A 27,931-nucleotide genomic window follows, 5' to 3' on the forward strand; every position below is an offset into this window, starting at 1 on the left:
TACAAACAAGGTTCGTCTACTTTCCATAAATTAATCAAAGACACGTTCCACGTCTTGCGCCGACACCAGATCATGTCCTCAGCGGCCACATTCTATTCGGCCCTTTGCAGCATTTCGGACATGGCTCCGGCTGTTTTTCCTCCAGCGATCAGAACAAGCGGGTGGACCTCACGCCTATCATGAATGTCTGGGTCACTAATGAGGGACGGAGGTCTGGTGATCAAGAGGGGTTTCAAGTGGTCATACCACTCTCAAACTGATTAAGTTAGGATCGTTGGAAATGCCGAATAACAATATTTGTATAATGACTCGGGTCTGATTGGCTAACTGGTCTATCAACTTCGTTTAATCTAAATCACTGATCAAAATGCTTAAGCTGAAGTTGGTAGTAGTATACTCATCAGACCTTTATAAGTCAATCTTAATCTTGCCCACTTCTGACGTGGGACTAATCAGGGGTGTTACAATTTGAACCCTGAAGTCTGCTGTGTGTTTCGTTGGATCGGAGTTAGCCATTAAAGATCTCCAATACTGAGTGGCGGTCGAGTGCAAAAATTCTCTCTGTACATCGTTCAGGCATTGGCTCACGGTCTAGAATTACATTTTGAGTGAATCCTCCATGAAGTCAGCTAACTGCATCCCCGACTTCGGCATGATCACCCTGCGACACGATGGGGTGTTGAGTTTCATCGTTGAGGATATTTGTCCTTGGGGAGCCACCTCAGTTTGGCAAAGGCATTCTGGGGGCACGAGGATCTCATCGGGGACACCCTTAGAGGCGAGGGGCGAGCGAGCGTCAGATTGCTGGCCGTAATGCCAGGGCTGTCTGCTGCATCAAGGAAGGAGAGAGGTGATCGCCTGCATAACACAGGAAGTGTATGGACTTATGGGTGATTACGAGGTGGTTGAGTGTCCGAAGTCACTCGAGGGATTTCTTTCGGACACGCAAACTGCTTTTGCCTCAGCTCGGCAGACTACGCTGAAGAATAGCGACGGCAGGCGAAGGCAGCACCCACTGGTCAATGGCATGGCAAGAATAGAAGCGACGTTCGCATGGGATTCCAACCTATCAACGAAATCGATGGATGTCTTGTTATTCTCATCCTGTATTATTATCTTTTTACTGCATTCAAAACTAACTATATGCTCCTTCTTTATAGGTTGACGGTGGTCCAAATGGGCCCAAACCGACTATTGATATTGCATTTACACATCATGTGCTTACGATTCCAATATCATTACATCAATTACAATCTTGAAACCATCTTTGCATCCATTCCAATCTGTTCATGGACACTCGGTCATCGACCTCCAGAAAGCACAGATGCAGTAGCCACCGAGGAGGAAGGACACGACATGATATGGTCATCGAAACCTTCCTTGTGAAGCAGCGCGAGAAGGCTGAAGTTGTGGTACGCGGGCGACAGCTCCGGGAGTGGCGCATGGCCTTCCAAGTACCGCACGACTTGGCGCATGCTGGGCCGCGCTGTGGGCAGAGGATGCGAGCACAGCAGTCCAAGCTTCAGAACCAGCTCCACCTCCTCCACCGCGTACTCTTCCCCCAGCCTTGGATCCCTCGTCTCCAGTATCGATCCCTTCCGCCATTTCTCCACCACCCAATCCAGTAGAATCAGCTGCTCCTCGTGCGCCGTCGGGTCCACCGGCCTCCTGCCGCAAGCAACCTCCAGAAGGAATGTCCCGAACGCAAACACGTCGGTGATGGTGGTCGCCTTGCCGGTTCGAGCGAGCTCGGGAGCAAGATAACCCATGGTTCCCACGACATGAGTGGTCTGTGGATCCGTTCCATGATCGTACAACCTTGCTAGGCCAAAGTCGCCCAACCTTCCATTCAATTCATTATCGAGCAACACATTACTCGCCTTAATGTCTCTGTGGATGACGACTTGCTCCCAGTCTTCGTGAAGATATAATAGACCTGAAGCCACGCCTTTGATGATCCGAAATCGGGTCGCCCAATCCAGAGTAGGCTTAGCTTGATCATGTAGGAACTTTTCGAGGCTGCCATTGGGCATATAATCATACACCAACAGAAGCTCTCCTTGGCGTCGGCAGTAGCCCAGCAATTGGACGAGGTTTCGGTGGCGGAGGCGACCGAGGCTGACGATCTCTGCAATGAACTCTCTCATACCCTGTCTTGATCCATGGGACACTCTTTTAATTGCAACCTCCGATCTAGAAGACGGTAGCACACCCTTGTACACTCTCCCGAACCCGCCCCTTCCGAGAAGCTCTGTGTCCCTAAAACCCTGGGAAGCCTTGAACAAATCCTTGTAGGAGAACCGATGAGGCCCGTACTCAAGCTCCCAGTCTTCCAGGAGCTCTGAATACTTGGTCCTCCGTCTCAGGATGAACACGGCAATCCCTACGATGGTTAAAACAAGCGTAGCTGACGCCAATGGCAGCCCGATGCGCAAAACCTTAAACTTGTGATTTGATTTCGCACGAGGAAGAGAAGGCAGCAGGGAAGGGTCGAGCGCTTGGGCTACGCCATTCATTTTAAAGCTCCAACCAAGGACGTAGTGAGATGTTAGGAAAGAACCAGTGGAGGAGGAGAATCCAACATACATGAGATCCAATAACACGCTTGAAAGATTGATGACCGCAGATAAGAGAGGTCTATGGGGTTTAGCCATCGGGATTGGAGATAAGGTAACATTAAGTAGCATATCTGGAGCATGGTAGTCTATCCAAACTTGCATGGCTTGGCCACTTCCAAGGCTTAATCTTTCGAACGAACCAGTGTAGTCATCATAGTAACCAGCGGTGTGGGACTTGTTAGATATCAAGCTGTTGACATCGATCCCGACATGATTGTCATCGATGTCTTGGAATTGAGGACTAAGGATTGTGTCAAGCTCAATCGCAAAGACATGATTGCTCGAGTTATAAGCATTGCTGCTCTGGTTGAAGAGGCCTAAGAACTGACTTCCTAAGGCTTTGGAGAAATCCTTGGTGTGTGAAATCACGAAGGCCATGCCATTGCCACTGAGATCTGTGTAGTCTGAGATGAATCCGAAAGCAAAAGTGGTGGAGAAGGAGACGACTGTACCATTAGACAGGTCTCTGAAGCGAAGTGGGGATGCGTGGAAGGCGTGGCCCTTCGTGTCCAATGTCTCGTCGGTGATCATCAGAAGACCATTGGAAGTGATCGATGCGACCCCGTCGAGAGTAAGATTAGCTCCTCCAAATCCATTGAAGATGAAATCATCACCATCATCACGTCCACTGGAAGAGGCTGCAAGACTCAATCTCCGATGGAGGAGGAGGAGGAGTAGGCAGACCAAAGCCTTGAGGAACATTGGAGTCTTGCAGGATTCAGAACAATTTCACCGGATAAAGTAGATTTCGACTCCTGTTGTACTCCAGCAAGTGATATATTTTTAATGAACAGAGAAGAGGGAAGAGAGATGCTGGCTTTGGTGTCTGTGGTTTGCATACATAGAAGCATGCAGCAATTCAAGGTCAATACTTTCGGGTACTTATTACCTGTTATCACAATTTCTCTTCACCACAAATTCTTGACATCGAGAGATTCAAGGTTACATTTCCAGCTTGACTAATCTCTCCTCCTCTGGAACTCTCGAACCTTTCATATCACATCGATTAGTCCTAGAATTGATCATTCATCTATGTCACCGGGTTCATTTGATCTGCCTCACTTCCTGAAAGTCAATACGTCTTGAAATCATATATTTAGTTGAATGCATCCTCAAAATAATCTCTCTAGACTAGTGCCGAAGGTATCCGATGAGGTCACTTCGAGTTCAAGTTAGTAAGAGGTTTATTCCGAGGTGTGAAAGTAAACTTTTTGATCTCGAACTATACCTAAGAGCCTTGTTTATTTGTTTAGAATGTTAAATCTTTTTTTTTTGCATCCAGGACTTGCTAAGTCGGGCAAATGTCTTCTATTACCATTAGTCAGAGAAACAAAATTGAATGGTTGGACTCACATCATATCATTTGTTTCTTCTATCACCAAAAGTCTGACACACGGGCAAGATTTATTATTAGAAACAAGAGGTTCATATTCTTCCTAACAACTTTTCTTACCTTTGAGTTCCTTCATGAACAGGGCAAGAGACTTGGATTTTAATGTGTCGACTTGAAGAGTTTGTTGATGAACTCTCCACGGGGAACACATCAGAGAAAAAAGATGAGAAAATGACATGACAAAATAAATAACTTGTCGCACTCTCTCCTTAACTTTCTCAAGCCATTGATGAGAAGATAGAGGGAAGTCTGAAACATGTGGTTCATTAATTTTTTTAATAGTATTATCGAAAAATTATCATTGATGTCTTTGTCATTATTGTGTAACTTCACGCCGTGACCAAGGAGTCAGCATGGCTTGATTTGGGGCATGTATGCGAGGTCGTCAAACGTGGCTTCCTAATTAGAGCGACTCGGTATTTGATCGGGTTAGGAGTTGATTTTTCGACTTGACCCTCCGAAACTTAAGTAAGTAGGAAAAAGTGATGGTGAGATTAAGTGTTCGTGGTCCGACCCCAAGCATTAGCCTGGTGGTCGGCTTTTATACCTGCAATCGGAGGTCATCGTATGTGATCAGTTACTGGTTGCTGACATTTCAAGTGACCAGTCTGTATGCCATGCACAAGTGCTAACTGACCTGCTTGATCCTACGTCGTGCGACGTCACCTCCTATAGCCTCAGGCGACGTGGGCACAACCAGCAAGCAGTGCAGATGTAGGCGATTGTCTTACATGGGTTTGAGGCATCACATCAACACAGCGTGCCTCGTCAGCTCTATCGAATTTCAAATTTTGATAATGAAATCAATTGAGTTTGTGATCTAATGTGCGTTTAAATAACGTAAGACTAGCTTCGATCAGAGAAAATAAATCGATTAAAGTAGTAGAATCAGAAGTTTGGTCAGAATGGAATATATCATAAAATTGGACATTAAACCAGAGGAAGGTCGACGTGTCGACAAAAGGCTTCGTGCCATAAATTCGGGGATCGGGCTAAAATGATCAAACATTGCGCCAAGGAGATCGGGTGTTACAGAGGTCAACATATCAATCAGACAAGTCACAAGAGAGGATGATGCAATAAAGGATTGGACGAAGCACCGAATAAACCAATAACATACCGGATAACTTAGTATTCTTGTAATAATTTGTCTAGATCGAAGTAGTTTAGAAGGCTAATTGAGTTAGTTTCGGGTGTAACTATGGCAACTTAATTATGGGCCAATTTAGCCCAAAGAGAGGGTATTATGGGTTAAGGAAAAGGCTCATTCAGTGACCTAAAAGTTTGGTCAGGCGATTGCACTACTAGAGGCTCAGTCTCCAAGACACCGTTTCTGAGACTGTGTCAAGCGGTAGTACCGCCAGACTGGGCGATGGTACCGCCCAGTGTTAGGTGATCGTACCATCAGTTTGGGAGATGGTACCACCTAAACATAGTCTCCCAAATTGTGTCAAGCAATAGTACCACCAGACTAGGCAGTGGTACCACATAGTGTCAGTACTACATGCGATAGTACTGTCAGGACCCGAGACACCCAGGATAAGACCTTTTTCAGCTCCAATTTTAAATCCATTTGGGGTCTATAAATACCCCAGCTATTCCTGCATGGAAAAACACAAATTAGAGCAGAAAGGGGTTGTTATTCTGGGTTATAAAATTGCTAAGTGTCCTCCTCCTTGCTTTCTAATTTTGAGATCATTCAAGAGAGGTGTAAGGCTTGTAAGGGTTGTCTCCTAAACCCATGAAAAGGAGAAAGAGTGTAAAAGAATAGTTGGTCTTCTCCCATTGAAGGAAGATTGTAGTAGAAACCGATGACCTCGAGTAAAGAGGAATCAAGAGTGGATGTAGGACACGACGATCGAACCACTATAAATTAGTTTTCATTTCTGTTTTGCTATTTACCTTTATTACAAACTGCTTTACTTCCTCGTTATTTTAGCTACACACTACACACTCTTACGAACATTTTTAAAATTAAACATTTTCAATACGAATTTTTATCGTATGGACATTTTCGACAAACTCTAAGGTGCCATGTTAAATCTGATATGGCGGTTGACTGTAACAGGGGAGATGATAGAATGTGCCCTATTAGTCAACATGACATAGCATTGATATGTACGTACAGAGTTGTCCGAAATAAAATGTCTTCTCTCGAGTCATTATCTAGACAAAGACTAAGGCCCGAACTTCCCGAATCGATCTATCTAACGCTTAAATTAGTACCGAGATCTATTTTTTTTTTTTTCCTAATTTGAAGTTGAGGGTATATTTTTATACTTAATTTTAAAGAAATAAAATATCTCATAAAAATCATGCATACGAATATTAGAGAAGGTGATTCGAGTCAGCATAGAAATAAAATATCCCATAGATCATGCATAGGAATATCGAAGAACGTGATTCGAGTCAGCTACCTTTTTACAGGATCTTCACGAGATGTTTTCCCAAAATTTAATATAAAAGGATGTTCTTAGATTCAGATTAGGGAGAGAAGAGTGTAACTAACTAAGCACTAACTTAGAGTATTAGAGAAACTAACTCCAGAATTTGAAAAAAAAAGACACAGATTTACTTGACCCTTAGTGTTAGAGAAAAATATTATTAATGTCTATATTTGAACTTTCTGAACATATTTGAACTACGTGAATGGTGATGATGATCTACGTCACGACAAAGCTATCTGAACATATTTGAACTTTCTCAACCTTCACAGATATATATATATATATATCACTTTACTATGATGCTAATATTAATCTAAAGTCGACAATTGTATCGACTAACAAAAGGAACGGAAGAGATGGAGACGACTGTCATCGTATAATGCTTCCCATCTGCAATTACCAAGCTCCAGAAATGGCCGCCGACGAAGTGGCCATCGACGAAGGATACGACATGATGTCATCATCGAAGCCTTCATTGTGAAGCATCGCAAGAACGTTGAAGCTTAGGTACGTCGGCGACAGTTCCGGAAGTGCTGCTTCGCCCTCCAAGAACTCCACCACTCGCCGCATGCTCGGCCTGCCTGCCGGCAGCGGATGCGAGCACAGCAACCCAAGCTTCAAAACCAACTCCACCTCCTCCACCACGTACTCATCTCCCAGCCTCGGATCTCTCGTCGCAAGAATCGATCCCTTCCGCCAATTCTCCACCACCCAATCCAACAAAATCTGCTCCTCCCCGGACGCGACCGAGTCCACCGGTCGCCTCCCGCAAGCAACCTCCAAGAGGAAGACCCCGAACGCAAAGACGTCGGTGATGGTGGTCGCCTTGCCTGTTCGAACAAGCTCGGGAGCAAGATAACCCATGGTTCCGACGATGTGGGTGGTGTGTGGATCGGTTCCATGATCATATAACCTTGCCAGGCCAAAGTCACCCAATCTTCCGTTCATTTCATGGTCGAGCAGCACATTGCTCGCCTTGATATCTCTGTGAACTACGACTTGCTCCCAGTCCTCATGTAAATACAGAAGGCCTGATGCCACGCCTTTGACGATACCAAACCGCGTTGCCCAATCCAGAGTAGGCTTCTCTTTGTCATACAAGAAATTATCGAGGCTCCCATTGGGCATGTAATCATACACCAACAGCAGCTCCACTTTGCGCCGGCAATAGCCCAACAACTGAACAAGGTTGCGGTGGCGGAGGCGACCGAGGCTGACGATCTCTGCTACGAACTCCCTCATGCCCTGTCTTGATTCATGAGACACTCTCTTCACCGCAATCTCTGATTTAGAAGTCTGTAGCACCCCCTTGTAGACCTTTCCGAATCCGCCTATTCCGAGCAGCTCCTTATCTTTAAAACCCTTGGTAGCGATGAACAGATCTCTGTAGGAGAACCGATGAGGCCCATACTCAAGCTCCCAATCCTCGAGCACTTCTGCATACTTGATCCCCCACCTCACCATAAACACGATGATCCCTGCGATGATCACAGCAAGTCCCGCCGACGCCAAGGGCAGCACGACGTCCAAAACCTTTGACTTGCCATTTAACTTTGCCAGAGGAAGCGATGGCAGCAAGGAGTAGTCGAGAGGTTCAGCTACCCCATTCATCCTAAAGCTCCAACCAAGAACACAATGAGATGTTTTGAAAGAACCAGTGGAGGAGGAGAATCCAACATACATGGGATCTGACAACAATACGCTTGAGAGATCAATGGTGGCAGACAACAGAGGTTTATGCGGCTTGGCCATTCGGATTGGAGCCATGGTCACGTTTAGCTGCATCTCATGTCCGTCATAGTCTATCCAAACTTGCATAGCTTGTTCACTTCTAAGGCTTAGATATCTGAACAATCCAGTGTCGTTAGAGTAATAACCAGCAGCGTGGGATGCGTTGGATATCAGGCTGTTGATATCGATCCCGACATGGTTGTCATCAATATCCAGAAACTCGGGGTTATAGATCGTGTCGATCTCAATCGCGAGGACATGATTGTTCGAGTTACCGACGCTGCTTTGGTTGAAGAGGCCCAAGTACTGACTACCAAAGGCTGCAGAGAAGTCCTCGGTGGGAGAAACGAAGAAAGCCATCCCGCTCCCGCTACGGTTGGTGTATGCTGAGATGAAGCCGAAGACAAAAGTGGTGGAGAAGGAGAAGATTGTACCGTTCGTCAGGTTCCGGAAACGAAGCGGGGTTGGGTAGAAGGCGTGGCCCTTCGTGTGCGTTGACATGTTGGTGAGCATCAGCAGACCATCGGAGGTGACGTTGGCCACCCCATCGAAGGTAAGATTGAGGCATCCGAATCCGTTGAAGGTGAAGCTATCATTTCCACTGCTAGAGGCTGGAAGCTTTAGGTGGAAGAGGAGGAGGCAGACCAAAGTCCTAAGAAACACCGCCGACAAGTTACAGAGCTTCTTCATGCTAGTTTTGGATTGACAGAGGAGGAGTGAGCTGCTGGCTTTGGTGTCTCACAGACCACATATGAAAGTAAGCACACAGAAGAACAGATAATATCCCCCACTGATATATAAGCGCAAAGAGGTTGAAGGTTTCAACCAGTCCAAGATGACTAGATTTAGGTACTCTGTGAAATACCCAGCAAAAAAACATACTTCAAATCTTCTTCTATTTCATCACATTGATTAAAGCTGGTAAACCTACATCATTCAACTTATAAACCTCATTTAATTCGACTCAATTCCGATAAGAGAGAACTGGATCATAAATCTCATTTCTATTGCATTGGTCAAATAAATCTTTGGGTCTTCTTTCACTTGGTCATCTGCAGACAAAGCTTTGAATGGTGGTGATGATCTACGTGAAGAAGCTATCTGAACATATTTGAACTTTCTCACCCTACACAGCTATCTGCAATGAACAATAGCAATAAAGGAACTATTTGCATACACTTCCACTCTATCAATAAGTTACAGTAGTTCAAGTAAGCTGCTTCGGGTCCAAGTTTTCAGCATATCGGTCGTATCCGCCACCGGAATCTTGTTCAGCTGCTCGGCTATTGCTGACGCAAGGAGGAGCTGCTGCTGGTGTACGATTACATGCCCAATGGCAGTCTCGATAAGTTTCTGTACGACCAAGAGAAGCCTCCTCTGGATTGGGCGACACGGTTTCGGGTCATCAAAGGCGTGGCATCAGGCGTTCTGTATCTACATGACGACTGGGAGCAGGTTATAGTCCACAGAGACATCAAGGCGAGCAATGTGTTGCTCGACAGCGAATTGAATGGAAGACTGCGTGACTTCGGCCTAGCAAGGTTTATGACCATGGAACCGATCCAAAGACCACCCGCGTCGTCGGAACCATCGGTTATCTTGCTCCCGAGCTCGCTCGAACCGGCAAGGCGACCACCGTCACCGACGTGTTTGCTTTCGGCGTCTTCCTCCTTGAGGTTGCTTGCGGGAGGAGGCCGGTGGAGCGGATGGCGGCGGAGCAGTTGGTTCTATCGGATTGGGTGTTGGAGAACTGGAGGGAGGGGACGATACTGGCGACGAGGGATCCAAGGCTGGGGGAAGACTACGCGGTGGAGGAGGTGGAGCTTGTTGAAGCTTGGATTGCGGTGCTCGCATCCACTTCCCACAGCAAGGCCGAGCATGCGCCAAGTCGTGCGCTACTTGGAGGGCCATGCACCGCTCGCCGAACTCTCGCCCACGTACCTCAGCTTCCGCGATTTTGTGCAGGTTCACAACGAAGGTGCCGATGACCATATCACGTCGTATACTTCGTCGGTGGCTTCTGCATCGGTTATCTCCGGGGTCGATGACAGAGGAGGACATGGTTGTGTGTGTGTAGATTGCAAATGCTGTGCCGTGCCTGTAGATTCTTCTCATGTCTAACCTCCTGCAGAAACTGGAGTTGGAATCCGACTTGGCTCATCTTAGAGGTGTTGTTGTCGTGATCTATGATTCATGCAATTTGTAACTTAGTGTAGAACAAAACAAAAACCTCAATCAAGTCATGTATTTAATGGAAAGGCATGGAACTCACAACTGTTGATACGCCTGACTTCATATAGAACTCGATTTGAAAGACGACAATCTGCAAACGAGGTTCGTCTGCTATCCATAAATTAATCAAAGACAGGTTCCACATCTCTCAAGACTTCCCTCTATCTTCTCATCAATGGCTTGAGAAAGTTAAGGAGAGAGTGCGACAAGTTATTTGTTTTATCATGTCATTTTTCTGATCTTTTTTCTCTGATGTGTTCCCCGTGGAGTGTTTATCAAGAAACACTTAAAAGTCATCGCATTCAATTCCAAGTCTCTTGCCCTTTCCATGAAGGAACTCAAAGGTAAGAAAAGTATTTAGGAAGAATATGAACCTCTTGTTGTTTCTAGTAATAAATCTTGCCCGTGTGTCACACTTTTGGTGAAAGAAGAAACACATGGTATGATATTAGTCAAACCAGTCAATTTTGTCTGTGTCAGAGTAATGGTAATAGAAGACATTGCCCGACTTATTAAGTCCTGGATGCAAAAAAAAATGAACATTCTAAACAAATAAACAAGGCTCTTAGGTATAGTTCGAGATCAAAAACTGTACTTTCACATCGCAGAATAAACCTCTTACTAACTTGAACTCGAAGTGACTTCATCGGATACCTTCAGGAAGTGAGGCAGATCAAATGAACCCGGTGACATAGATCAATGATCAATTCTAACACTAATCGATGTGATATGAAAGGTTCGAGAGTTACACAGGAGGAGAGATTAGTCAAGCTGGAAATATAACCTTGAATCTATCGATGTCAAGAATTTGTGGTGATGAGAAATTGTGATAACAGGTAATAAGCACCCCAAAGTATTGATCTTGAATTGCTGCATGCTGCTATATATGCAAACCACAGACACCAAAGCCAACATCTCTCTTCGCTCTTCTCTGTTCATTAAAAATATATCACTCACTGGAATGCAACAGAGTCGAAATCTACTTTATCCTGTGAAATTGTTCTGAATCCTGCAAGACTGCAATGTTCTTCAAGGCTTTGGTCTGCCTTCTCCTCTTCCTCCTCCTCCACAGGAGATCGAGTCTTGCAGCCTCTTCCAATGGAAGTGATGATGGTGATGATTTCATCTTCAATGGATTCGGAGGAGCTAATCTTACTCTCGACGGGGTCGCATCGATCACTTCCGCTGGTCTTCTGATGGTCACCGACGCGTCAATGGAGACGAAAGGCCACGCCTTCCACCCATCCCCACTTCGCTTCAGAGACGTGTCTAATGGTACAGTCATCTCCTTCTCCACCACTTTTGCTTTCGGATTCATCTCAGACTACCCAGGTCTTAGTGGCCATGGCATGGCCTTCGTGATTTCACACACCAAGGACTTCTCCAAAGCCTTAGGAAGTCAGTTCTTAGGCCTTTTCAACCAGAGCAGCAAGGCTAATAGTTCAAGCAATCATGTCCTTGCGATTGAGCTTGACACAATCCTTAGTCCTGATTTCCAAGACATCGATGACAATCATGTCGGGATCGATATCAACACCTTGATATCCAACAAGTCCCACACCGCTGGTTACTATGATGACCACACTGGTTCGTTCGAAAGATTAAGCCTTAAAAGTGGCCAAGCCATGCAAGTTTGGATAGACTACCATGCTCGAGATATGCTACTTAATGTTACCTTAGCTCCAATCCCGATGGCCAAACCCCATAGGCCTCTCTTATCTGCGGTCATCGATCTTAAAAGCGTGTTATTGGATCTCATGTATGTTGGATTCTCCTCCTCCACTGGTCCTTGGCTAACATCTCATTACGTCCTTGGTTGGAGCTTTAAGATGAATGGCGTAGCCCAAGCTCTCGACCTCTCCCTGCTGCCTTCTCTTCCTCGTGCGAAATCAAATCACAAGTTAAAGGTTTTGCGCATCGGGCTACCCTTGGCCTCAGCTACACTTGTTTTAATCATCGTGGGGATCGTCGTGTTCATCCTGAGACGGAGGACCAAGTATTCAGAGCTCCTGGAAGACTGGGAGCTCGAGTACGGACCTCATCGGTTCTCCTACAAGGATTTGTTCAAGGCTGCCAAGGGTTTCAGGGACACGGAGCTTCTCGGAAGAGGCGGGTTCGGGAGAGTGTACAAGGGTGTGCTACCGTCTTCTAGATCGGAGGTTGCAATTAAAAGAGTGTCCCATGGATCAAGACAGGGTATGAGAGAGTTCATTGCGGAGATCGTCAGCCTCGGTCGCCTCCGCCACCGAAACCTCGTCCAATTGCTCGGCTACTGCCGACGCCAGGGAGAGCTTCTGTTGGTGTATGATTATATGCCCAATGGCAGCCTCGAAAAGTTCCTACATGATCAAGCTAAGCCTGCTCTGGATTGGGCGACCCGGTTTCGGATCATCAAAGGCGTGGCTTCAGGTCTATTATATCTACACGAAGACTGGGAGCAGGTCGTCATCCACAGAGACATTAAGGCGAGTAATGTGTTGCTTGATAATGAATTGAATGGAAGGTTGGGTGACTTTGGCCTAGCAAGGTTGTACGATCATGGAACGGATCCACAGACCACTCATGTCGTGGGAACCATGGGTTATCTTGCTCCCGAGCTTGCTCGAACCGGCAAGGCGACTGCCGTCACCGACGTGTTTGCGTTCGGGGCATTCCTTCTGGAGGTTGCTTGCGGCAGGAGGCCGGTGGACCCGACGGCGCACGAGGAGCAGCTGGTTCTACAGGATTGGGTGGTGGATATATGGCGGAAGGGATCGATACTGGAGACGAGGGATCCGAGGCTGGGAGAAGAGTACGCGGTGGAGGAGGTGGAGCTTGTTCTGAAGCTTGGACTGCTGTGCTCGCATCCGCTGCCCACAGCGCGGCCCAGCATGCGCCAAGTCGTGCGGTACTTGGAAGGCCATGCGCCACTCCCGGAGCTGTCGCCCGCGAACCTGAGCTTCAGCCTTCTCGCGCTGCTTCGCAAGGAAGGTTTCGATGACCATATCATGTCGTGTCCTTCCTCCTCGGTGGCTACTGCATCTATGCTTTCTGGAGGTCGATGACCGAGTGTCCATGAACAGATTGGAATTGTAATTGATGTAATGATATTGGAATCGTAAGCACATAATGTGTAAATACAATATCAATAGTTGGTTTGGGCCCATTTGGACCACCGTCAACCTATAAAGAAGGAGCATATGGATAGTTTCGAATGCAGTAAAAAAATAAGAATACAGTATGAGAATAAGAAGGCATCCATCAATTTCGTTGATAGGTTGGAATCCCATGCGACCGCCGCTTCTATTCTTGCCATGCCATTGACCAGTGGGTGCTGCCTTCGCCTCCTGTCGCTGTTCTTCAGCGTAGTCAGCCGAGCTGAGGCAAAAGCAGTTTGCGTGTCTGAAAGAGGACTCTTCTTCAAACTTGTGGCATCAGGGTTTCAATTTGTTGCGTGGTCTTCCTTCCCTTGGTCGTCGTCTCCACTACCAATGGGGTCCCATCTGCACCATTCCATGTCCTCTCTGCGGAATACCCGCTGCGAAATTGACCCCTACTGTTGATCTTAGACTTGTCTATTATACTCCAATCCTGCCTAACTCTTTGTCTCACATTTAATGAAATAGAAGATGATGATGCTATTTATGCTTGTTGGGTTTATGAACCTTCCATCTCTGTGCTTAGACATCAGTGGATAAGGAATGGCTGTGATCAGTGGATTGCCCACACGCTTTCATATGTGCGGACTGTGAGACACCAAAGCCTGCAACTCTCTCCTCCTCTGCCCATCAAAAACTAGAATCTGTTCCAGATTCTTGAAGACAGACATGTCAGCGGTGCTTCTCAGGGCCTCCGGCTGCCTTCTCCTCCTCCTCTTCCTCCACCGAAAGCTTGCCGCCTCAGCAAACGGAGGAGATAGCTTCACCTACAGTGGATTCAGGGGAGCCAATCTTACCCTCGATGGGGTGGCAGCCATCTCATCCGATGGTCTTCTTGTAGTCACCAACGAGACGACGCAGATAAAGGGCCATGCCTTCCATCCATCCCCTCTTCACTTCAGGAATCCATCAAATGGTACAATCTTCTCCTTCTCCACCACTTTTGTCTTCGGCTTCGTCTCGGAATTCACCAATCTTAGTGGGAACGGCATGGCTTTCCTTGTTTCTCCCACCATGGACTTCTCCAAAGCCTTGGGTAGTCAGTACCTAGGCCTCTTCAATCAGAGCAACAATGGTAACTCGACCAATCATGTGCTTGCGATTGAGCTTGACTCGATCTTTAACCCCGAATTCGCAGATATGAATGACAACCATGTCGGGATCGACATCAATGGCTTGAAATCCAACAAGTCCCAGTCTGCTGGTTACTATGCTGATGATTCTGGTCTGCTCAATACTTTAAGTCTTAGAAATTGTGAAGCCATGCAGGTTTGGGTAGACTACGACGGCCAAACGAAGCTCATCAACGTTACCTTGGCTCCCGTCCCAATGGCCAAGCCACACAAACCTCTGTTGTCTGACACCATTGATCTTTCAAGCGTGTTATTAGATCCCATGTTTGTCGGCTTCTCCTCTTCCACTGGTCCTTTCCTGACGTCTCACTACGTTCTCGGATGGAGCTTCAAGATGAATGGAGTAGCTCCGGACCTTGACGACTCCCTGCTGCCTGTGCTTCCTTGTCCCAGATCTAAGGGTAAATCAGACGTTTTGGACATTGTGCTGCCGTTGGCATCGGCTGGACTCGTTCTAATCACCGTAGGGATCATTGTGCTTCTCGTGAGACGGAGGATTAAGTATGCAGAGCTCCTCGAGGATTGGGAGCTTGAGTACGGTCCTCATCGGTTCTCCTACAAAGATCTGTTCGAAGCTACCAAGGGTTTCAGAGACAAGGAGCTGCTCGGAATGGGCGGGTTCGGAAGGGTCTACAAGGGGGTGCTGCAGACGTCTAAGGTGGAAGTTGCGGTGAAGAGAGTGTCTCATGAATCGAGACAGGGCATGAGAGAGTTCATAGCAGAGGTAGTCAGCATCGGTCGCCTCCGCCACCGGAACCTTGTCCAGTTGCTGGGCTATTGCCGGCGCAAAGGGGAGCTCCTGTTGGTGTACGACTACATGCAAAATGGGAGCCTCGACAAGTTCCTGTATGACGAAGCCAAGCCTACTCTGGACTGGCCGACGCGCTTCCGGATCATCAAAGGCGTGGCATCAGGCCTTCTCTATCTACACGAAGACTGGGAGCAAGTCGTCATCCACAGAGACGTCAAGGCAAGCAATGTGCTGCTCGACCATGAACTGAACGGAAGGCTGGGCGACTTTGGCCTAGCAAGGTTGTATGATCACGGAACTGCTCCCAAGACCACTCGTGTCGTCGGAACCATGGGTTATCTTGCTCCCGAGCTGGCTCGAACCGGCAAGGCCACCACCATCACCGACGTGTTTGCGTTCGGGATCTTCGTCTTGGAGGTTGCTTGCGGAAGGCGGCCGGTGGACCCGATCACCTTCGGGGAGGAGCTCATTTTGTTGGATTGGGTGCTGGAGAATTGGCGGAAGGGATGCATACAGGAAACGAGTGATCCGAGGCTGGGAGAAGAATTCGTGATGGAGGAGATGGAGATGGTTTTGAAGCTTGGATTGCTGTGCTCGCATCCGCTGCCGGCGGGCAGGCCGAGCATGCGCCAAGTTGTGGAGTACTTGGAGGGCAATGCGCCACTCCCAGAGTTGTCGCCGACGTACCTCAGCTTCAGCGTTCTTGCGATGCTTCACAACGAAGGCTTCGACGACTACATCATGTCCTATCCTTCGTCGGTGGCCACTGCAACTTCTATTTCCGGAGGTTTTCAAAAGCAGATGGGAAGCATCGCTTTATGAGACGTCTCCCTCTCTTCTGTTCCTTCCTTTCCACATAGCGACTGTTCTCTTTGCATTGATACGAATCTACCAGGAGTCAGATAAACTTGATTAACATGATATTTTGATCCAAAGTATACATGATGGGTTCATTTTCTGTGTTAAATTCTTCTGGAGCACCCATTTTTGGCTCACTGAATTGTAACTCTCTGCATTGCTTGCTGTTCTTCCACTCCACAATATTTTGCATCCTGTAGTAGGAAAAATATACCTGTGAGAGTTGCCTGCTCTTAGTTACGGACGAACACTGATCAAGAACTGAATGATGCAGATCAAGACATGTTCTTATTTTCTGGACAAATATAGAGAATCTGCAATCATGGAACATAGCAAAACAGACCTCCAAATCAACCTGATCAGATACTCCACCACATAAGTCCATCCAATCCACACCTCACTCTTCCTTATGTGATGTGCATTGGATCAAAGTTAGAATACAATTGAAGGCAAATGCAGAAGCCTGAGACACACACAACTTCTTCAAATGATTAAGACATATAGTGAAACCTAACATCAGCTATTTCCTCCTGAGCACACAGAGACAAATCAATCTCAGAAAACACAATCAATGACAAGGATAGGATTATGATACATAGAGGAAAATATGACATGATATAAGACACTAAAAGAAGGATAGATTTGTGCTTGTAGCAGTTAAACTTGTCATCCACTTCATTTTTTCTTCAGTTTCACCCTCTGAATAAACTTGTCATCCATTTGCTGTAATCTAGAAACCTGTTTAAAGTCAACACGTCCTATTCCAAGTATCCTACCCTCGTGATGAGGGAACTCAAAAGGTTCGGTAAGAAAGGGAAAGATGATGAATGCTATGTCAAGCCTGTTGTTCTCGATATGAACAGAAAGTGTCATCCATCAGATCGAATGACATGAATCCAAAACAATGGTTCATGTGACTTGTACCTTAAGTCTCCTCGTTGACTTGGGTGGGACACAACCATGGCCTCTGTTTTCTCACCTTGCTGGCTAAGTTTTACCATGGCTAATGGTATTGGAAACCTTTATGTGAGAGGCTAAGAATTAGTTCCTTACAATTGAGTGATGAATAAGGAAGGAGGTGGTCATTATCATGTGTTCCATGTCAGGACACTGTTGGTGGCTCATGCCTTGTCTGGTCGTTGATAGATTTATAGGTTTTAGGTGTGAAAGATCTGTATCTTTTGTCTTTGGGTCCTCTTTCCCATGGTCCTCTGCAGACAAAACTCTGCATGGTATGACCCCAATGTCACAGACTTTTGGGAAGAAGAGATCGATGCAAACTAAGACACGTTCTTGTACTCTTGTGAAACTGTCTTAGCACTATAGTAATGGCTTCACAGTGCTCTGATTACACTCACAAAGTGTTTGGTCTCTGCAGAGAACTTTTGCCCATTCAAAGAATCATAGTATATGTTTGGTTCATCCAGGAGAAAGATCCATCTCTTCACTTCCTGCATTAACTTTCCTTGTAATTGTTAAATTGAAGATGGAAGTGTTTTTGGATCATCTCCATCACCATTTAGTGGGTAACATCATGGTATTACTCCCAGTCATTTCCAATGTCCATAATCTTAATAACTTCATCAAGTGAAATTAAATGTACCAGTGATATTTACACTAGTTAGAAACACTTCTCAGTAAGTAGAACATTTTTGATGCTGGAAGAAATTACATCAGATAACAACATGAGGAGAATGTAATATATGGACTTGGGGGTGAGGATTGGTGGTAGAGAAGCTTCCTTTGGCTCAAAAATTCAAGCTTTTCTGTTGAAATCTTTTACATCACCACCTCTTTGACTGCTGACAGGTGGAAGAAATTGGGTATTATGTCCTGAATCCATTGAACACTTTTGTTCTTCCAATCACCTTTCTCAACTAGATTGTGGGATATCCATGAGTCTAAATTGGCCATCAATTTTGCTTTTGCTTGGAGGAGTTAATAGTGAAGAACATTTGGTTGAAGGAGAGGAATGCTGACCCCACTATCTTGCAAGCTATGAAAGCTACAATTTAGTGGGTCTAGAAGACACAAACTGACAAATCGTTCACTCTAGCAAATAATTTGGTTTGACTTCCTTGTTCTAAAGAATCTAGGAGAAGTCTCGGTAGAGATGGTGTGAACTAAATAAAGATGGATCATATGATGGATGATATAATAGGAGAATTATTTGTATTTGTTGGATATCATGTCTCATTGGTGTCAATTTCAAACAAAACAGACCTCTATATATATCAACCATGAGTCCCTGATCAGATCCTCCACCATATAGTCCAATCCACACATCACCTGCCCCATTGTATATCTCTCCTTTATGTGATGTCAAATGGATAAAAGTTAGAATCTAACCAAGGCAAATGCATCAGCATGAGACAAACATAACCATTTCAAATGACTAAGATAATTGGTCAAGCTTGACAGCCTCAAGGCAATCTTAGAGAAAAAGGATCAATGACAGGGAGAGAATTATTATACATAGAGAAGAAGTCAAACCAAGAAAATAATAATAATAAATTGTATTTGTTACTTGATTTGTCATCTCACCTACTGAATACAAATTGAGTTTTTGGCTGAATTCCCTGTGGAGATATTATCTAGAGGGAATTGTTCCAAGTCAATACATCCAAAGCCACATCTCCTGCCCTCGTGATGAAGGAACCCAAAAGACTTGATGAGAAAAAGGAAGAAAGATGGAGAATCCACCGCCAAGCCTTTTGTTTTCAATACGAACAGCAAGTGTAACCTATCAAATCAAAAGATCGGAGTCCATAAAAACAGGTCCCTGTGACTTAGTTCCTTAAGTCACCTCGTTGACTTGGGTGGGACACAACCATGGCCTCTATTTTTCTATCCTGTCGGCTAAGTTTTAATCTGATCAATGGTATTAAGAATCTTTTACATACGTTGTTGATAGGGTAATAAAATATTTAACTTCAAATTAATAATAGTATATTTATCTAATATTTATACATTTATTTTAATTTTTATCCATTTGATGTCCTCATCAAGTGGATATGACCCTAACATGTAAATTAATAATAATTTATCTATCAAATTCTTATAAATCTATCTTAAATTTTATTTCTTTTAACGTAGAACTAGCCATGTAATTATGTGTGATGAACGGGAAAAGAAATTGCAAATCATGTATTTCTCAAAAAAAAAATATAATTCAAAGATTACTATTGTCGTGATAGGAAAACTATATTTGACTAATCATCCAATACATCATCACCGAGTAGCACCTAAAGAGGAAAAGAAGACAAAACTTCCATCTCGAACTAGAAAGATAATCGTAAATTTTTTTTTCATCATTTATGACGACAATCATAAGATTTTTTCTCATCATTTATGACGAAAAAGACAATCTTAAACTTCTTTCATATCTTTAAAGGATAGATGTAAAAGCTCATTTTAAATTAAAAAAAAGAATTTTTTATTATTATTCTCATCGACACTTAAGCGTCGGAGGAACTAAATCGTGCAAATGACACATGAGGAACTTGATGTTTACACCTCAAAAATACTTTAGACGATCTTTCATATATGGATCCAAACCTTATCAAATTGACTAAAGATGTTAATAATATTTTTTTTCCTAACAAGTTATATTAATAAATTTTTTATCTTTATATTTTTTGTGAAAATAACGGAGTAGTCATGTCAGATATTCTAAATCTAATTATTTTTTAATAAGAAAATTGACCCTTCTTTTTTTTACTTAACAATGCATTTTGTTTCCAGTAAAAAATAAAAATATAAATAAATCATCAAGTTAAATGAAGCAGGTTAGGAGAGAGAAGGGTCAACTGGTGCTCTTAATACCTCGATGGAATAATGGTGATAAAAAAGGCTCTAAGCTCCAATCATGGCATTACACATAGAGCCCACAGAGTCAAAGACATGTCTGAAACGCCAAAGCCGCCAGCCAACAGCCGTCTCCTCTCTCTCTCTCTCTCTCTCTCTCCACCCATTAGTCCCAAATATAGTCTGCTGGCTCGATCTGAGTGGGGATAAGCTTGTAAAAGAAGAAGCTTATTCCCTCACCACCCACGCAATCCTGCAACGGAGTTTTGCCACTAATGTCTCCCAAGATTTTGATCTGCCTCCTCCTCCTCCTCCTCCACCAAAGTCTTGCAGCCTCAGCCAGCAGCGGAAATGATGATTTCCTCTTCAATGGATTCAGAGGAGCCAACTTTACCCTCGACGGGATCGCAGCGATCACTTCCGACGGTCTTCTGATGCTCACCGACAAAACGATGGAGATCAAGGGCCATGCCTTCCAACCATCTCCGCTTCGGTTCAGAGACGTCGCTAATGGTACGGCCTTCTCCTTCTCCACCACGTTTGTCTTTGGCTTCCTTTCAGACTACACCAATCTCAGTGGCCATGGAATCACCTTCATAGTTTCTCGCACCAAGAACTTTTCCCAAGCCTTAGGTAGCCAGTATTTAGGCCTCTTCAATATGAGCAACAATGGCAACTCCACCAACCATGTCCTTGCCATCGAGCTCGACACGATCCGTAACCCCGAATTCCATGACATCGATAACAATCATGTCGGCATCGATATCAACAGCTTGACATCTAATCAGTCCTACACTGCTGGTTATTATCCCAATGACACTGATTCGTTCCAAAATCTAAGCCTCAGTAGCGGCCGAGCCATGCAACTTTGGGTAGACTATGACAGCGAAAAGATGCTGCTCGATGTTACCTTGGCTCCAGTCCCAGTGGCCAAACCCCGTAAACCTCTCCTGTCTGCTCCCGTTGATCTCTCAAGCGTGTTCTCGGACACCATGTACGTCGGATTCTCCTCATCCACAGGTCCTTTCCTAACATCTCATTACGTTCTCGGTTGGAGCTTTAAGATGAATGGAGTAGCTCGAGCTCTCGACTACTCGCTGCTGCCTTCACTCCCTCGCACGAAGTCAGATCGCAGATCGAAGGCTTTGCGTATCGGGCTGCCCTTGGCGTCAGCTGCACTTGTTGCGATCGTTGTAGGGATCATCGTGTTATACGTGAGATGGAGGATCAAGTATGCCGAGCTACTGGAAGACTGGGAGGTCCAGTACGGGCCTCACCGGTTCTCCTACAGAGATTTGTTCAACGCTACCAAGGGCTTCCAGGATAAGGAGTTGCTCGGGATCGGCGGGTTCGGGAGAGTCTACAGGGGCGTGCTACCGTCTTCTAGATCGGAGATTGCGGTGAAAAGAGTGTCCCATGGATCGAGACAGGGTATGAGGGAGTTCATAGCGGAGATCGTCAGCATCGGCCGCCTCCGCCACAGGAACCTTGTCCAGTTGTTGGGCTACTGCCGGCGCAAAGGGGAGCTGCTGTTGGTGTACGATTACATGCCCAATGGCAGCCTCGACAACTTTCTGTATGACCAAGACAAGCCTACTCTGGATTGGGCGACACGGTTTCGGATCATCAAAGGCGTGGCATCGGGCCTTCTGTATCTACACGAGGACTGGGAGCAAGTCGTGATCCACAGAGACATCAAGGCGAGCAATGTGCTGCTCGACCATGAATGGAACGGAAGACTGGGTGACTTCGGCCTAGCAAGACTATACGATCATGGAACTGATCCACTGACCACCCATGTGGTCGGAACCACGGGTTACCTTGCTCCCGAGCTCGCCCGAAACGGCAAGGCGACAACCGTCACCGACGTGTTTGCGTTCGGGGCATTCGTTCTCGAGGTCGCTTGCGGGAGGAGGCCGGTGGAGACGACGGCGGACGAGGAGCAGTTCGTGCTGTTGGACTGGGTGGTGGAGAACTGGCGGAAGGGATCGATACTGGACACGAGGGATGCAAGGCTGGGAGAGGAGTACGTGGCGGAGGAGGTGGAGCTGGCTTTGAAGCTTGGGTTGCTGTGCTCGCATCCGCTGCCCTCAGCCCGGCCGAGCATGCGGCAAGTGGTGCGGTTCTTGGAGGGCGACGCGCCGCTTCCGGAGCTGTCGGCCACGTACCTCAGCTTCAGCGTTCTTGGCCTGCCTCACAATGAAGGTTTCGATGATCATATTGTGTCGTACCCTTCGTCGTCGGTGGCCACTGCCTCAGTTGTTTCTGGAATTTCCGGAGGTCGATGACAGAGAGATTGTAAATGATGTGCTGAGGACTTCCGTCTCTTTTGTTCATTTTGTCATAGCTTTATCGCATCATCTTCTTTTCATCCCTGCTTCATTTGTTGTGGATTTCCTTTGATGTAATCAGAGAGGCATCTGAATCTTGAATCAGATCCAATTCATCCAAATGTAGAAACTCGAGCAGAAGATAAATATGGAATTGGGATTAGTTCCAGATAACTAGCAAATAAAGTTGCATATGACAGAGGACATCAACCATTTACATTTGCAATAAATGGGTCATCAGAACCTCTCCTGCACTTTTCTGGAATCATAAACCAAGCATCTGCCACCAAGAAGCAGTTTCATTTCATTTAACAGATAAGCATTGGGTGGCAGTGAAAACCAGCAAATCACTAAGAGCAGCAAGAACCAGCAGCAGTGGATGGTCTCTCGCTTGGCCTACCAGCTAGAATCATTCCTTGAGGGTTCTGTACTGGCTGAGCTTGGATTAGTCTTTTTGCTGAAACAAAAACCATAAAACACATTACATAGCTATCCGAAAAATCTGTGTGACATCTGATGCTATGATATCATAAAGGTTGAGAATTTTGCAGTAATATTTTATCTCAATAATCCCTTAATCAAAGCATTGTTAGAACAATGATGTACACATTTCAGAACCGTGAATATATAAGCAAAATTCCCAAGGATATGAATCTTGTATATTTCAAACGTGAAGAATAATCTGAAAGATCTCATGGTACCAAGTCCCAAGGTAAATTTCAGACCATTGTGTGCAAGCATCAAAATGTAATAGAGTTGCATTGTAACTTGGATAAACTTATGTGCATGAAATGTTTGTGATAGTGCGATCCAATGACCAAGGTGAGTTTTAGTAGAATCTCTATTCTTTTTCCTTTAGAATAACCAGAAAGGAACTTACCAATTTCATAGAATATATCATTAACATTGATTGATGTTTTAGCAGAAGTTTCCATGAAGAAGAGACCGTTCTCATTAGCATAGGTTTGGGCTTCCTGCAATCAAAGCACCATATTCATTACAAATAGATGTTAAGGGAAATTTTCAAGGTCACAAGTGAAGGAAAAGAACACTGCCACATCAAATATCAGATCAGTGCTTTTGTGACTACATAAAGTACATGCTCCCGTGGGTGGCATTTCGAGAGAACGCTCGTGGAAAGTAGGGACATGGTGAAGTTAGCATTTCTTGATAGTTACATCATGTGTTGGGCTTACACATGGGGCAAGGAATATTAGAATATTAATAAATCTCATCTGGCTTTTAGATGAGTCGACAATGGTTAATAATTTAACAGACTAATCTGGAAAGTGTAGACCTTTCGGTTTTGATTAATTTAATTTCACCATATAGAAACACTTCTCTTTCAGCATCAAATATGCTTCTAGAAATAGGAAAAAAAATGAATCTAGCCTGTTTAAGAAAGATTACAGTCTCAAGTTGACATAGTTGTTAATTTAACTTTGCCATTCATGCATAGATAACCCATCTCTCAGTTTTCGGTCTCCTAAGTACCTTAAGATTTGTCGATTAATAAAAATTAGCATAACTGCCATCATGAGCAGATAAACACATTTTTATTATTTATCCTTTTATATTTACTTTTAAAGATGCAACATTCATACATTTGAGTGTTTTCTTTCTATACTGGAATAGGCCTAATAACTATAAGATAATGTAAGACAACTGAGACAGGAAAGGATCACTTGATCCATCCCCATCCAAGGGAGATAAAGAAACTCCAATGAATCTAGCCTGAGCGGATAGATGGAGTTTATTGAACCCAATATAAACTATAAAAATGATCTTGAAAGCATGTACCTGTTATCTATGCTCAATCTGTCAAAAAGATGTATTAATGAATAGTCTAAATTCATATGTCTAAGAATCAGAAGGCACAACTAGGAGAACTCACCTGAGCAGAAACCTGTCTAGCCTCTAACAAATCAGCTTTATTACCAGCAAGAGCCATTATAGTGTTTGGGCTACCTGAAACATGATCAAATTTCTAGGAATAAGAAACAGCATATATATGGATTCAACAAAGTGGAAATTTCAGTACTATTAAGAGCTACATGAACTTTGATTTTTCGTGTGATACACTACAACGATTATACTGCAAATATAGTTTATCTATCTTGAACAGGAAGACAAAAGATTCTCATGATGAAGCCAAAAGATCGAGAATCAAAGCTCTCATATAGAAGAGAAGAAAGATATTAACTTGAAGGATTCCATGAATACCCTAACAAAAAAACCCAAGAGCCTGCAAACCAACTACCTAGCTGACCAAGATTTACATAAGTGTGCACTTTCACAAGCTTGCACATAAGTTCTTTCTAGTTCTTTTAATACTAATGAATAAACAAGGTACTTCATAGGAACATAAGTTCATTAAGTGGCCATGGAGTATGAATAGTCAAACATAAATGATTAGATACCCTTTAACATCCTCCAGGAAGGTCAATCTCATAAATGCAAGAGATAGCATAAAACAATATTTTTAAAGCTACTCAAATTTCAGGCAATGTAACACCCAATGATAAATTGGAAATCTGGGTTTACTGACTATTCAAAACATAAGTGCATCTAGACATGAAAAAGGATTATGGGTAGTCAATCGAAAACAATTTAATACACTTTAATGTCCTCGAGGAAGATCAATCTCATGGATTCAAAAGACAGAATGAAAGCACATATACTAAAGCTATTCAGATTTCAGACAACATACATGCAACGATGAATTGGAAATCTAAATTTATCAAATATCCAATATGAATTGGAAGTCTAAACATACCAATTATCCAAACTAAAAGAGTTTAGGTGCTACCTTGAGCTTGAAGTTCTTGAACCCACTTCTTTGCTCTAGCAAATGTAGCCTGAATAATAATTAAAGGGATCTGTCAGATAATACACAAAACTTATGCTTTTGCATGGTCTTTGACTACCAAAAAAATAAAGCAGACATGTGTTAATAGATTATGTTCCAAAGAATTCACCTAGTAAATAATGCATTATAAAAAATTATGCAATTCTTCCAAAATTCATTGAGATTATAATAACACAACCGACCATGATTTTCCAGCTAAACTTTGACTCACTATTTTCTTCAACTCATCATGATTGATGAGTTATATAAGTAGAACAGAAGCTACTGTTACATAACCACAAATATTCCTATTAGCAAAATTTGTCAGTTTATGAAAGAGAACATAACCAACTAATGTGAGGAAAGAAAAAATATTCATCAGGAAATAAGGATGGCATCTCCCTCCAGCTTACACTCCCAAGAATATGTATCTTACACAACATTAAGGTCCTAATCAGAAACACCAATGTACTCCCATGAGTAAATTTCAAGTCTATGAAAGAAAATGAGTGTTTGTTGAAAATGCGTATACCACTTAGATTTTTTTTCTTTTAATGCATATACAGGTAATAATACAAGGTTGTTATCAACAAATTTTACCTTCCATTTTACCCACTTCCTAGCTCCTTATTTCAACATTAATATGGTGCTCAAATACAAAGGCCAACTAATCTTTGAACAGTTATGTTATTGGCACCAACTTTTATTTGCAAATCTATCAAAACCATATGAATAAGTAAATATAAATGTCAATTTTTCCCAGTATAGACTAACATGATTACATTTTAATTTCTATACAGATATCTAACATTGCATTGGATAAAATAGTTTCTATTATCCACCTCAGCAATTTTCTTTTCCAATTATCTACACTGTTGTTTTACCATTAGATATGTGATACCCAAAAAATTTAAAAATAATTTCAGAAGGCCATTAGTGCCACTACTAGAATTTTCAAGTTCAGATAAATTATTTTTGAATGAAGAAATTTCTTCAACTATGCTATTTGAGGAATGAGGAAACATATCAGGTCCAGGTGTAGAAGGTTGTATTCAGATGTTATATATAAGATATGTATGAACAATGGCACCATGGGAATCCAACTATCCTATTTCACTAACCAGATTGGTTATGTCATAAACAATCACAGCAGCTGCAGCTCCTCTGTAATACATAGGAGCCAAGCTGTGGTATCTCTCTTGCCCAGCCGTGTCCCAAATCTCAAACTTCACTGTCTCATCATTGACTGCTACTGCCTGTGAGAAGAATGCAGCGCCAATTGTTGATTCCTATAAAATCAAACACGAGTCACAACTCACAAGGTCAGGTCTATGTGATTCTTTAAACTCCGAATTCCATGTCGTGAAAGCGGACGGTTCTGGAACTCAACACCAACCTGGAATTCAACAAACTGGCCTTTTACGTAACGCAATACCAGGCTAGACTTTCCAGTCCCCACATCTCCGAGAAGAACCTAATAAACAACTCAATAAGTTAAATATTTATAACACATGAAACATGAAATACCTATGAAGAAAATAACGAACAAACTTTAATCTGAGAAGAGAAAAGGGAACCAAACTTTACTTCGAATGGTAACAATAAACAGAAGCAAAGGTGTTTAAGGAATGTCTGTAAGCAGCAAATCAAACAGCCAAACCTAATATGAACCTAGTTACAGGCAAAATTCCCATTCTGACAAAGATTATTAAGTCAATCATTTTACCCCAAATTAACAATAACAAGAAATCGAAATCTCCAAGATACATCAGCGGTTTGATTCAACTACCAGAGGGAAGGAAAAAAATTCCAAATTTCATAACTCACATCAAAATAAAATCATATACCTAAAAAGTAAGCTAAAACACCAGAGAAACTGCTAAATTGGGTTCAATAAATTGCGAAAAAGATTCATTTCAACGAAAAGAACAAAGACCATAAGGATAAAATTCATTAACATTGGAATTAACATAAAAGAAGGGATTTTGAGATGACACCACAATTACTAACAACACAAATCCAAGGATCGGGCGCACGCAAAACATATTTACCAATTTCGCGTTCTTGATCTTATTGCTTCCAGCAGCCGCCATCGTCCCCACGGATTCGAAGCACAACTGGCGACTTCTCGTGGACGGGGGAATCGATCGCGTCGGAGAAGACGTAAACCCAACAGGTTTTAGGAAATATATCATATAACTTAGGTTATAATATTCCTGCGGCACAGAAAAGCTTCTCGTGTACCTCTCCTCTATCGTCTACGTTAGGCCGTTGGCTTCGTGGAGGCTTTCTTCTGGGCAGCGCGCAGATCTCGTGGGGACTGGTTAAAGCATCATATCGCAGAGTAAGATTTTAGTTTTCTGACTTCATCACCTAACCCACTCACCTACCGGTCATGCAATTGGGAATGTATTTGGAGCCCACAATGATGATCATGGTTTCGCAACGCTGAAGTCAGCCCGACACAAAAGCTTGTGGTCCTCCTGTGGTCGGCGCGATACCCACGTCACCTAGTGTGCGCTACCCAATTTAAATCCCGGTTTCTGTGGGATTAAAATATTCTTCTTTATTAGATCTAAAATATATTTTAAAAAACAAAAATCATTCTACTGAAAGGAGATTTTTATAGTAAAAAAAAAGTCACCA

General features: G+C 43.8%; 4 protein-coding genes across 4 annotated transcripts; 2 read left to right on the top strand and 2 right to left on the bottom strand.

Moving 5' to 3' along the window:
• Nucleotides 1-1,152: 1,152 nt before the first annotated feature.
• Nucleotides 1,153-8,973, bottom strand: LOC135622851 (L-type lectin-domain containing receptor kinase SIT2-like). Its single transcript, XM_065125098.1, has 2 exons — nt 6,904-8,973; nt 1,153-3,306 (listed from the first exon to the last, which is right to left on the bottom strand). Exons 1-2 carry the CDS (start codon nt 8,877-8,879, stop codon nt 1,302-1,304), a joined length of 3,981 nt encoding a protein of 1,326 aa, XP_064981170.1. The 5' UTR covers nt 8,880-8,973; the 3' UTR covers nt 1,153-1,301.
• Nucleotides 8,974-11,319: 2,346 nt separating this feature from the next.
• Nucleotides 11,320-13,897, top strand: LOC135622848 (L-type lectin-domain containing receptor kinase SIT2-like). Its single transcript, XM_065125095.1, has one exon. It carries the CDS (start codon nt 11,444-11,446, stop codon nt 13,463-13,465), a length of 2,022 nt encoding a protein of 673 aa, XP_064981167.1. The 5' UTR covers nt 11,320-11,443; the 3' UTR covers nt 13,466-13,897.
• Nucleotides 13,898-14,074: 177 nt separating this feature from the next.
• Nucleotides 14,075-22,478, top strand: LOC135622852 (L-type lectin-domain containing receptor kinase SIT2-like). The gene is made up of 2 exons (XM_065125099.1): nt 14,075-16,166; nt 20,708-22,478. The coding sequence occupies exons 1-2, from the start codon at nt 14,228-14,230 to the stop codon at nt 22,393-22,395; spliced, it is 3,627 nt and encodes a 1,208-aa protein (XP_064981171.1). The 5' UTR covers nt 14,075-14,227; the 3' UTR covers nt 22,396-22,478.
• A 97-nt stretch (nt 22,479-22,575) lies between these two features.
• Nucleotides 22,576-27,492, bottom strand: LOC135622850 (ras-related protein Rab5A-like). Its single transcript, XM_065125097.1, has 7 exons — nt 27,337-27,492; nt 26,682-26,759; nt 26,407-26,574; nt 25,247-25,295; nt 24,332-24,405; nt 23,318-23,411; nt 22,576-22,894 (listed from the first exon to the last, which is right to left on the bottom strand). Exons 1-7 carry the CDS (start codon nt 27,478-27,480, stop codon nt 22,788-22,790), a joined length of 714 nt encoding a protein of 237 aa, XP_064981169.1. The 5' UTR covers nt 27,481-27,492; the 3' UTR covers nt 22,576-22,787.
• Between the last annotated feature and the right edge of the window lie 439 nt (nt 27,493-27,931).

This window comes from Musa acuminata, chromosome BXJ2-9 (assembly GCF_036884655.1).
Source record: "Musa acuminata AAA Group cultivar baxijiao chromosome BXJ2-9, Cavendish_Baxijiao_AAA, whole genome shotgun sequence".
Taxonomy (NCBI): domain Eukaryota; kingdom Viridiplantae; phylum Streptophyta; class Magnoliopsida; order Zingiberales; family Musaceae; genus Musa; species Musa acuminata.

What these genes read in the sequence shown, in the direction of transcription:
- LOC135622851 (XM_065125098.1), bottom strand. Translation starts at nt 8,879, where the DNA reads ATGAAGAAGCTCTGTAACTTGTCGGCGGTGTTTCTTAGGACTTTGGTC. An exon ending in GATGATGACATCATGTCGTA is followed by an intron (nt 3,307 to 6,903) that starts TCCTTCGTCGAT and finishes GTTCCTCAAGGC; the next exon opens with TTTGGTCTGCCTACTCCTCC.
- LOC135622848 (XM_065125095.1), top strand. Translation starts at nt 11,444, where the DNA reads ATGTTCTTCAAGGCTTTGGTCTGCCTTCTCCTCTTCCTCCTCCTCCAC.
- LOC135622850 (XM_065125097.1), bottom strand. Translation starts at nt 27,480, where the DNA reads ATGATATATTTCCTAAAACCTGTTGGGTTTACGTCTTCTCCGACGCGA. An exon ending in AGATCAAGAACGCGAAATTG is followed by an intron (nt 26,760 to 27,336) that starts GTAAATATGTTT and finishes GTTGTTTATTAG; the next exon opens with GTTCTTCTCGGAGATGTGGG. An exon ending in GCCAGTTTGTTGAATTCCAG is followed by an intron (nt 26,575 to 26,681) that starts GTTGGTGTTGAG and finishes TTGATTTTATAG; the next exon opens with GAATCAACAATTGGCGCTGC.
- LOC135622852 (XM_065125099.1), top strand. Translation starts at nt 14,228, where the DNA reads ATGTCAGCGGTGCTTCTCAGGGCCTCCGGCTGCCTTCTCCTCCTCCTC. An exon ending in TGCGATGCTTCACAACGAAG is followed by an intron (nt 16,167 to 20,707) that starts GCTTCGACGACT and finishes TCACCTTCATAG; the next exon opens with TTTCTCGCACCAAGAACTTT.